The 10,569-nt window shown below is 48.7% G+C and overlaps 2 protein-coding genes across 4 annotated transcripts in view; one reads left to right on the top strand and one right to left on the bottom strand.

The window, feature by feature from the left end:
* The first annotated feature begins 895 nt into the window (after positions 1-895).
* Positions 896-10,551, top strand: aars2 (alanyl-tRNA synthetase 2, mitochondrial (putative)). 3 transcript variants are annotated; one of them, XR_010667214.1, is made up of 22 exons: positions 896-1,212; positions 1,649-1,837; positions 1,946-2,091; positions 2,176-2,367; positions 2,639-2,783; positions 3,275-3,420; positions 3,515-3,623; positions 4,033-4,071; positions 4,586-4,700; positions 5,025-5,152; positions 5,311-5,449; positions 5,941-6,110; positions 6,193-6,306; positions 6,772-6,912; positions 7,037-7,174; positions 7,960-8,063; positions 8,239-8,347; positions 8,471-8,596; positions 8,968-9,078; positions 9,376-9,498; positions 9,590-9,771; positions 9,856-9,890. XR_010667214.1 is itself a non-coding variant. In XM_020656145.3 (22 exons), the coding sequence occupies exons 1-22, from the start codon at positions 979-981 to the stop codon at positions 10,018-10,020; spliced, it is 2,958 nt and encodes a 985-aa protein (XP_020511801.1). In that variant the 5' UTR covers positions 897-978; the 3' UTR covers positions 10,021-10,551. The 3 variants fall into 3 exon arrangements, 2 of the variants coding, with proteins under 2 accessions (XP_020511803.1, XP_020511801.1); XM_020656145.3 differs by having other exon boundaries at positions 897-1,212; positions 9,376-9,459; positions 9,658-9,771; positions 9,856-10,551; XM_020656147.3 differs by lacking the exons at positions 8,968-9,078; positions 9,376-9,498; positions 9,590-9,771; positions 9,856-9,890 and adding an exon at positions 8,688-8,960.
* The window catches only part of LOC110000790 (calpain-2 catalytic subunit), a 16,682-nt gene continuing 16,664 nt past the window's right edge, over positions 10,552-10,569 (bottom strand). Inside the window, exon 21 of the mRNA XM_065960804.1 lies at positions 10,552-10,569. This exon is cut by the window's right edge and continues 204 nt beyond it. The gene's annotated coding sequence lies outside the window, so the exon portion shown is untranslated.

The following is a 10,569-nucleotide window of genomic DNA, read 5'->3' as shown; positions in this document are numbered from 1 at the left end:
TCAGAAAATGTGTGCTCAAACAGGCCGTTTGGAGATGTTCCCTTCATGACATCACAAAGGGCAGTAGCCCCTCCCCCAGGTGGGTGTTTGTTCTGCCCTCTCAATGTGAAGTAAAGAGAGGAGAAGAACATCGTGGAGAACAGGAAACATGCAGCAGCAGGTTGATTAGAGCACGGAGATGGTAGAGGTGGCGTGCAGACAGTCTATGGTCGTACAGTGATCACAGGTGAATAAAGGTCACCACCCCCTCCCACTGGCCCCTCCCACCGGCCCCTCCCACTGGCCCCTCCCACTGGCCCCTCCCACTGGCTCCAGGTGAATTCTCCTGATTATATCCTGCTGTGTTCTCACATCAGCTCACTCTGACTTTCTGCAGAATAAACACGAGGAGGCTGGAGGAGAAACATTCAGCTGTTTGTGATCACATGACGCTCCTCCGTGTACCTTTTTGTTACCTTTTATATTCACTTTACTTTTTTATTGATGGCGAGGTCGTGTTCACTGAGTCTGTGCGTGGTCAAAGATTTCCTCAGCTTTGGATCAGTCACAGTGTTCAGATATTCTGCCACAGTGTAATCTCTCTTTAGGGTCAGATAACATTCTCATTTGCTGTGTTTTTCTGGTCTCTCTCTCTCTGTTTCTGATCTCTGACTCTCAGTGGGTCTTCTCTCTGCATAAAGGCTTAAAAAGCCCCATAAAATAAACCTTTAAAACAATACAAATGAACTGGATGACTTCCCAGTCCTTCCACAGACCGGTAAAACACGTGTGGATGAAGATCTGTGTTTGAGTACTAATGAGGCTGCTGACAGGAGGAGCACTGAGCCGGGTGAACAGCAGGGGGCGGTAGAGCTGTCACTGCTTTCGAGTTACAAAAAGAAGAAGAAAAAGTGTCAGAGAGCGCATGCGCCCCATAACAACCTGTAGTCCCTGTGAGGTCACCATGGTGAGGCTCCGTCCCGGTTCTGTGTGATCAGTATGTTAAGGCTGATCCTCCGGAGGCTCCGGCCGCTGAGCGGGCCGCCCGGCCTCCTCTCTGCCGGCACAGAGTGCTCCTTCAGCGGCTCCGCTCCGGAGCTGCCCGCCGCCCGGGTCCGGAGCCTGTTCCTGGACTTCTTCCGGGAGAAACACGGACACCGGCTGGTCCCCTCGTCCCCGGTCCGGCCCCGTGGAGACCCAAGCCTGCTGTTCGTGAACGCCGGTATGAACCAGGTCAGTATGGACCGGACCCTTCAGCCTGTCATTCACGTGCAAACTGCAGGTGTTATGGAGGAAAGAGTGACCGTGTTAACTGGTGATTCTCATACGGATGTGTCTGTGGTTGTCATGGTTACAACAGATGTTGAAGAATACCTCAAAGTTCAGTTTCCACTCATCAGATATGTCTTTACTTTAGAGTGAAATGTCATGCTGTAACCATGACAACCACCGAAGCACTGGTCACCGTTAACGTGGTCACTCTTTAAACCGTAACACCGGCCTGAGTTAACTGTACATCTTCCTTATTTGTATTTATTATTTTGACATGATTTATTTCAGACTAACTTTTTATTCCGTCTTCACAGAAATGTTAACGCTGTTAACTGTGATATGTCAGGGCGCTCTGTGGACCTCTGTAAGCTGACTCTGGTTCTTGTTCTGGTTCCAGTTTAAGCCGATCCTCCTGGGCGTGGCGGACCCTCGCAGTGAGATGGCGTCTTACCGCAGAGTCGTCAACAGTCAGAAGTGCGTGCGAGCAGGCGGGAAACACAACGACCTGGAGGACGTGGGCCGAGACGTTTACCACCACACGTTCTTCGAGATGCTTGGGAACTGGTCCTTCGGAGACTACTTCAAGGTGAGGAGAGAGAGCCCCTCCCCCTTACTGTGTGACATCATCACAGGTAATAAACACCTGTTTAAGGTGTGACATCATCACAGGTAACCCTTTAATGTTTGTGTGCAGGAGGAGGCGTGCAGCATGGCGTGGAGCCTCCTCACAGAGCATTATGGGATACCTGCAGACAGGCTCTATGTGTCGTACTTCGGAGGGGACTCTGGATCAGGACTTCCTGCTGACGAGGAGACTCGACAGATCTGGCTGGATCTGGGGTGAGTCTGCGATCTCCTCCTGGTCTAAGATGAGGTCTACACCTGGTCCAGGTGTGAGTCAGTTGACGGTCTGCTCCTCTCCAGGGTTCCTCCAGCTTGCCTTATCCCATTCGGCCTGAAGGAGAACTTCTGGGAGATGGGGGACTCGGGCCCCTGTGGACCCTGCACCGAGATCCACTATGACCACGTAGGGGGGCGTGACGCTTCGAGACTAGTAAATGTAGACAGTCCTGACGTGGTGGAGATCTGGAACCTGGTCTTCATGCAGTACAACAGGTCCGTACATACACCTCAATACACACCTGAGACACATAAAACCAGTGCAGACCAGTTAACGTGTGTGTGTGTGTGTGTGTGTGTGTGTGTGTGTGTGTGTGTGTGTGTGTGTGTGTGTGTGTGTGTGTGTGTGTGTGTGTGTGTGTGTGTGTGTGTGTGTGTGTGTGTGTGTGTGTGTGTGTGTGTGTGTGTGTGTGTGTGTGTGTGTGTGTGTGTGTGTGTGTGTGTGTGTGTGTGTGTGTGTGTGTGTGTGTGTGTGTGTGTGTGTTAGGGAGCTGGACCACAGTCTGAGGCTGCTACCCCAGTTCAGTGTGGACACGGGGATGGGACTAGAGCGACTAGTGAGCGTCCTGCAGGGGAAGAGATCCAACTACGACACGGACCTGTTCACCCCACTGATGCATGACATCCACCAGGTACACCTTAACACCAGGGACACCTTAACACCGGGTTCACCTTAACACCAGGTACACCTTAACACCAGGTACACCTTAACACCAGGTACACCTTAACACCGGGTTCACCTTAACACCAGATTCACATTAACACCAGATTCACATTAACACCAGATTCACATTAACACCGGGTTCACCTTAACACCAGGTACACCTTAACACCAGGTACACCTTAACACCAGATTCACATTAACACCAGATTCACATTAACACCAGATTCACATTAACACCGGGTTCACCTTAACACCAGGTACACCTTAACACCAGATTCACATTAACACCGGGTTCACCTTAACACCAGATTCACATTAACACCAGATTCACCTTAACACCGGGTTCACCTTAACACCGGGTTCACCTTAACACCGGGTTCACCTTAAAACCAGATTCACCTATCAGTTGTACTCGGGTTGGATTGACAGCCTTCTGTTGTTATGGCGATTTGTCTTCAGAGGTCAAGGGCGAGGCCTTACGGCGGCAGGACGGGGGCGCTTGATGAGCAGAAAGTGGACATGGCGTACCGGGTGGTGGCGGATCACATTCGAACGTTATCAATCTGCATCGCTGATGGAGTTCATCCAGGCATGTCAGGAGCAGAGTGAGTCACCGACCAATCAGCTGCCAGTAGGCAACCACTGACCAATCAGCTGCCAGTAAATGTGTAATAGTTGTGTATATATTTTGTGTGTCAGGTTGGTTTTGAGGAGGATCTTGCGGCGGGCGGTCCGGTTCTGTGTCGAGGTTCTTCAGGCTCCTCAGGGAACTTTGGCTGGTCTGGTTCCTACTGTCACACACATGCTGGTAAACTACATTTCCCATAATCCTCCTGATCACTACTACATATTATTATACTAAAGGGTATAGTATGCAACATTCTGAATGTAAATATATCTAAAATCACATCTAAGTAAATATATCGTTGAGTAATGACTGCGTAAAAAGAGAGTGAAGTCAAACTCCCTCTGGGTTTGTTGTTCTCAGCTCTGTATTCACACTGACGGGACGGCGTTTGCTTTGATCTGAAAGTCTGATAGTTAGACCAAAGGAAAAAAATAACAGAGAAATATGAAGAATATTGGTGGATATTTACTAAAACTGTACCGTTGTTTTTACTCTGTAATTAATGATTGAGCTGGACTGGGATTCATTGATTGATTGATTGATTGATTGATTGATTGATTGATTGATTGATCTGTTTGGTGTCTTGCAGGGTGACGTGTATCCAGAGCTCCACAGGGAGGCAGACAGGGTGAGTGATGGTTATCACTTAGTCACTCGCTGTAATTAAAAGTGATATCAAAAGTTTTTAAAGACAATTAATTATTTTAGGTGTCCCACAGGGCTCTGTACTGAGACCACAGATTTTCAGATTAACTTTAGTTTTAAACCTTGGCCCGATTTAACATATGTTGTCTCCAATTAAATTAAACATACATACCGCTCTCATAGATGTCTTTAGTACGAAAGAGGACTTGATAAATCAATAATGAGAGGAGGAAGATTTTTGTTCCATCAAGCTTATCAAGAAAAAAGTACAGTTTTGTTCAGTGTTGATTTTATTTTGTGATTGTATTTTAATTTAATTCTCAACATTTTAAAGATCATGTATTCTGCAAAATCCTCTTCACCATAGTTCTCTAACACTAACATGTGTCCTTAGTCTGTCTCTGTCTGTCCGTTTGTTTTGTCGACTCAGCGTCTCTGGTTTGGTTGTAAACAGGAAGATGTCATCAGGTCAGGTTTTGATTGATGTTCTCTTTCAGATCATGGACGTCATTAATGAGAACGAGGCTCAGTTCCTGTCGTCTCTGCAGCAGGGCAGCAGGCTGATCCTCCGAACACTCAACAGAATGGACTACAAACATGGAGTCTTCCCCGGTCAGTTCCCCTCTCAGATGTTTTCCATGTTTGTACCACAGAGTGACGTTCAGGGGAAATCAGGACATCAGATACTTCACACAAACACTTAGATTTCAGTGTATAAACAATAATTTAATAACTGATAAATCTGCAGATTATTTTCATTAGTGTGTGTGTGTGTGTGTGTGTGTGTGTGTGTGTGTGTGTGTGTGTGTGTGTGTGTGTGTGTGTGTGTGTGTGTGTGTGTGTGTGTGTGTGTGTGTGTGTGTGTGTGTGTGTGTGTGTGTGTGTGTGTGTGTGTGTGTGTGTGTGTGTGTGTGTGTGTGTGTGTGTGTGTGTCAGCCTCGGTGGCCTGGTCTCTGCACAGGGACCTGGGCTTTCCTCTGGACCTGGTGGACCTGATGCTGGAGGAGAGAGGAGTGCAGGTGGACCGTCAGGAGCTCGACCGTCTGATCGAGGAGAACCAAAAGGTGAGGCTTCATCTGATGGAAACACTGTGGACTACAGCTCCCATGATGCCCCTGGCTCCTCCGCAGTGTTCGTTAGACCCCTAACCCTAGTACAGTTTCATTGGGTAAAGGCTTGTGAACTGATGATGTCATCATGCACCTGTCTCTGTCCCTCTCAGGTGAAGTCTGATCAGCAGGCAGGTGTTCAGTCTCAGGTGGTGTTGGACATCCTCAGCCTGGCCGAGCTGCAGCGTCACGGTGTTCCTCACACGGACGACAGCCTCAAATATCAGTACAGCCTGCAGAACAACAGATACGGTACACACAGCTTTTAAAATGCATGTTTTTAATTTGAGGGGCTGAACCTCAGGATGTTTATGTTAAGGGTTGTGATCCGGGAGGGCGAATGGTTTTTGACAGCAAAGTGTGAGGTGTGTTGCATCTGGAGTCGGGTGTTTATTCTTTGTCACTGTTGAAGACATTTTTCACTTTGTTACCTTGGGAGATGAGACAAAGACTCGTCAGCCAGGTCACACCAGGACCAGGACCTCAGTGGCTCAGTATTAGACGGATCTCCTTTAATACTTGACTATGTGTGATGTGTGTTACTGGAGGATACCTCTAGAGGGCGCTCCCTGATGTGTGCGATGCAAACAGCATGCATTGAGTTTTTGTTGTTCTTCTGACAGTTCAGTCCAAGTCTATCGCAGCACCACCTGGTGGATGTAAGAGGACCTGCAGCTGAACCCACCTCTCTTTTAAACATGTCTCACCTGTCAGACAGGTAATCCTTGTGGTTTCTTTCTCAGTTTTCCCAGCATGCCGTGCAACTGTCCTGGCTCTGTACGACGGACAGACTCTGGTGTCGGAGGTCGCTGAAGGTCAGCGCTGCGGAGTCGTTCTTGACCAAACCTGCTTCTACTCCGAGCAGGGGGGGCAGTCACATGACCAGGGCTACTTCACACGGGACAGCCTGCAGGTCAGCTGACATGCATCACAGGAAGTTAACCCGTCGTGTGTCCAGGTGAGGTCTAACTCCAGTTGTGTTTCCTGTCTCTCAGGACGTTCTGTACCCTGTGGAGGCGGTGGTCCAGGCGGGGGGCTATGTGGTCCATCAGGTGACCGCAGCTGACAGCCTGAAGACCGGAGACCAGGTGCAGCTTCACCTGGACCAGGTAAAGAGGTTTTCTACCAGTTTTATAAAATCTATTTAATGTTATAACACAGTGTCATCTGCATAAAGACAGATATTATAATACATTTCATAAGTATATTTAAGTGCTAAACATGGAACATTCAAATAAAAACCAAAAAACTGTGGTCCAAGTACAGAGTCCTGAGGAACCCCTATTCGGTAAATCTCCTCTTAGAGCATGCACAGTTTGTCCTGAGGGTGGCGATAGAGGACACTTGATAGATTTAGCTGATCAGAATGGAGGCCGCTTTGAAACATGAACTGTATATTAAGATGGACGGGGCAGCAGTCGGCGTGAAGCCAGAATATTTAAAGCTGGTTGCAGTATTGGCCATAAATCCTTCCTCCTCCATGTTTACAGAATTTACACAGGTCACTTTAATGTGTGCTTTAATTAGAGGAAGGGGCGGGGTGTCAATACCGCAGTGTGTCCCGTGTCTCTCAGGTGCAAAGAGTCTCCTGTATGGTCAAACATACGGCGACACACATCCTGAACTTCGCTCTCAGAGACGTGGTCGGTCCGTCCGTCCAGCAGAGAGGGTCTCACGTGTCAGCTGACCGCCTCCGCTTCGACTTCAGCGTCAAGGTGTGAATGGTTTGATTACGTCTAACAAGACTTACAGGAAATGAGGTCACTAAAAGGACGGGCTGCTCTGAATATTCACCTCAGGGTCACATGACCGAGACTGCTGTCTGTGATTGGTCCTCAGGGTTCGCTGAGCGTCGAGCAGCTGCAGCAGGTAGAGAGGTGTGTCAATGACATCATCTCAGCCAATCAGGTCGTCCACATCCGGGAGCTTCCTCTACAGACCGCCAGGAGGATCAACGGACTGAGGACAGTGGACGAGGTGAGAACACACCTGTCTGTCTCTCACCTGTCTGACTGTTTCTCTCTCTCCCTGTCTGTGTGCAGGTGTACTGACTGTTTCTCTCTCTCCCTGTCTGTGTGCAGGTGTACTGACTGTTTCTCTCTCTCCCTGTCTGTGTGCAGGTGTACTGACTGTTTCTCTCTCTCCCTGTCTGTGTGCAGGTGTTCTGACTGTTTCTCTCTCTCCCTGTCTGTGTGCAGGTGTTCTGACTGTTTCTCTCTCTCCCTGTCTGTGTGCAGGTGTTCTGACTGTTTCTCTCTCTCCCTGTCTGTGTGCAGGTGTTCTGACTGTTTCTCTCTCTCCCTGTCTGTGTGCAGGTGTACTGACTGTTTCTCTCTCTCCCTGTCTGTGTGCAGGTGTACTGACTGTTTCTCTCTCTCCCTGTCTGTGTGCAGGTGTTCTGACTGTTTCTCTCTCTCCCTGTCTGTGTGCAGGTGTACTGACTGTTTCTCTCTCTCCCTGTCTGTGTGCAGGTGTACTGACTGTTTCTCTCTCTCCCTGTCTGTGTGCAGGTGTACTGACTGTTTCTCTCTCTCCCTGTCTGTGTGCAGGTGTACTGACTGTTTCTCTCTCTCCCTGTCTGTGTGCAGGTGTTCTGACTGTTTCTCTCTCTCCCTGTCTGTGTGCAGGTGTACTGACTGTTTCTCTCTCTCCCTGTCTGACTGTTTCTCTCTACCTGTCTGTCTGTAGGTGTACTGACTGTTTCTCTCTACCTGTCTGTCTGTAGGTGTACTGACTGTTTCTCTCTACCTGTCTGTCTGTAGGTGTATCCTGACCCTGTGCGGGTGGTGTCTGTGGGGTTACCTGTCTCTGAGCTGTTGGATGATCAGACAGACAGGCAGACGTCTGTGGAGCTCTGCTGTGGGACGTGAGTTTACCTGTTCACTGCTTCACCTGTCGACTGTGTGTGAGGCAGTGAAACCGTGTGTGTGTGTGTGTGTGTGTGTGTGTGTGTGTGTGTGTGTGTGTGTGTGTGTGTGTGTGTGTGTGTGTGTGTGTGTGTGTGTGTGTGTGTGTGTGTGTGTGTGTGTGTGTGTGTGTAGACACCTGCTGCAGACCGGGGACATCGAGGACCTGCTGATCGTCTCCGAGAGACAGATGGTCAAAGGAATCAGCCGGATCATCGCAGTGACGGGACGGGAAGCAGCGAGGGTCAGTTTATCATCACCTGTTAGCCTAGCTTAGCACAAAGACTGGAAGTGGATGGGACCTGTTAGCTTGAAAACAATTAGTCAATGATGTCATGTTCATGTTGTCTCTGATTGGTTCTGACAGGCCCGGGAGGCAGGGCAGGTTTTGTATCAGGATGTGGACTCTCTGTCAGCCAGGCTATCGAACTCTGTCCCCTCTTGTATTGACTCCGCCCACCGTCTTGCCAAGGAGGTTGGCGTCCTCTCTGATGTACGTACAGTACCCATGGTGCACTGCAGGAACTGATGTGATAACCATTTAATGTGCCTGTGACTGTTAGACCCTGATCTTTGTCTGACAGGCTGTAGATAACACCTTTAACCCTGATCTTTGTCTGACAGGCTGTAGATAACACCTTTAACCCTGATCTTTGTCTGACAGGCTGTAGATAACATCTTTAACCCTGATCTTCGTCTGACAGGCTGTAGATAACACCTTTAACCCTGATCTTTGTCTGACAGGCTGTAGATAACACCTTTAACCCTGATCTTTGTCTGACAGGCTGTAGATAACATCTTTAAACCTGATCTTCGTCTGACAGGCTGTAGATAACACCTTTAACCCTGATCTTCGTCTGACAGGCTGTAGATAACACCCCCATCCCTCAGTGGCAGCGCAGAGAGCTGCAGAGTCGACTCAAAGCGCTGCAGAGGACAAGTAACACGATTATCAGGAAACTGGAGACCAGAGAGGTAGCACACACACCTGAGATTAACCTTCATTACTCAAGAAAGAAGTATTAATGAGCACCAATGTAATGTGTGTGTGTGTGTGTGTGTGTGTGTGTGTGTGTGTGTGTGTGTGTGTGTGTGTGTGTGTGTGTGTGTGTGTGTGTGTGTGTGTGTGTGTGTGTGTGTGTGTGTGTGTGTGTGTGTGTGTGTGTGTGTGTGTGTGTGTGTGTGTGTGTGTGTGTGTGTGTGTGTGTGTGTGTGTGTGTTCCATGTTTTGCACTAACCAATCTGAATGTTTACCCATCATGCTTTGCTCAGGCTGCAGGTAAAGCTCAGGCTTTACTGGAGAAGAATGGCAGGAAGGAGCTGCTGGTGGACTCTGTGGAGACGGACTCTCTATCGGTAAGAACAGAACCCCCCCTCCCCCGGCAGGTAACAGAGGTGAAGCCTACATTTCCCATAATGCACCTGCACAGAGCCACCCTGCTTTGTAAACAGCCATGCATTTCAAATGAATACCTCTACTGTGCAGATAATTCTTCAGACGTTTGATGACATCATCACAGACCTCACTCAACTGTTCTCAACGTTTCATGTCAGGTGTTGATGAAGACGGTGAACCAGCTGAGCGCCGAGGGTCCTCATAGTCGTGTGATGCTGCTCGCTCACCAGAGACATTCAGGAAAGATTCTGTGCGCTTGTCAGGTTCCAAAGGTAACAATCAAACACCTGTCGGTGACATCACAGGGGGCGGAGCCTTGGTGAAATGGTCTGATTGGCGTTCTATTCCTTCCTCAGAACTCTTCCTCCCTGCCGGCTTCTGATTGGGCGGTGGCGGTGTGTAATCACCTCGGGGGCAGCGCCGGGGGCTCTGCACTGGTTGCCAAGGGAACAGGAAGCAGCGATGACATCACTGAGGCTCTGAAGTGGGCGGAGGAATACGCTCGCCAGAAAACACAGTGATGATGTCGTGAAGAAGAAAATGACAAAACTGTGACATCACAGCTGCCGCTTGCTGAAAGAATGAGCTACCTGAGCCATGAGGTGTGGGGGCGGGACAAGTGGCATCACTTGAGTGTGAACCAATGAGACACTGGTTTGGGAAGGCGTGGCCTAACAGATGGGCGGGCCTCCACTTTGCTGCTGGCAGCCAATCAGAAAAGCTTTAACAAAAGCTTTTTGTAATACATCATCTGAGAACGAGTCTGAGGTCGTGTATGAACAACGTCAGGGTGTTCATGTCTGAGTGGTTTGAGAAACGTGAGTGTTTGTGTGTGCATGTGGAGGGCGGGAACATGTATACATCCAGAACTTTCAGGATGTTCTGCAGATTTTAAAACCTCCCACAGACTGAGAAGAACATGTTCTTTCCTGTAGCTGGACTTTCTTAAAGCCCCGCCCACAGTTCTCTGTCATTGGAGGAGAGAGCAGGTGTATGATGTAAAACATATTTTATAAATATGTTTGTTTAAATAAAATAAAAGATTTCCCACATTGATTGATTCATGTCTT

The sequence above is a fragment of the Labrus bergylta genome, chromosome 1, assembly GCF_963930695.1.
Source record: "Labrus bergylta chromosome 1, fLabBer1.1, whole genome shotgun sequence".
Classification (NCBI taxonomy): Eukaryota; Metazoa; Chordata; class Actinopteri; order Labriformes; family Labridae; genus Labrus; species Labrus bergylta.
Note: the sequence above shows the minus strand (reverse complement) of the source record. Positions and strands in the feature narration are given on the sequence as shown.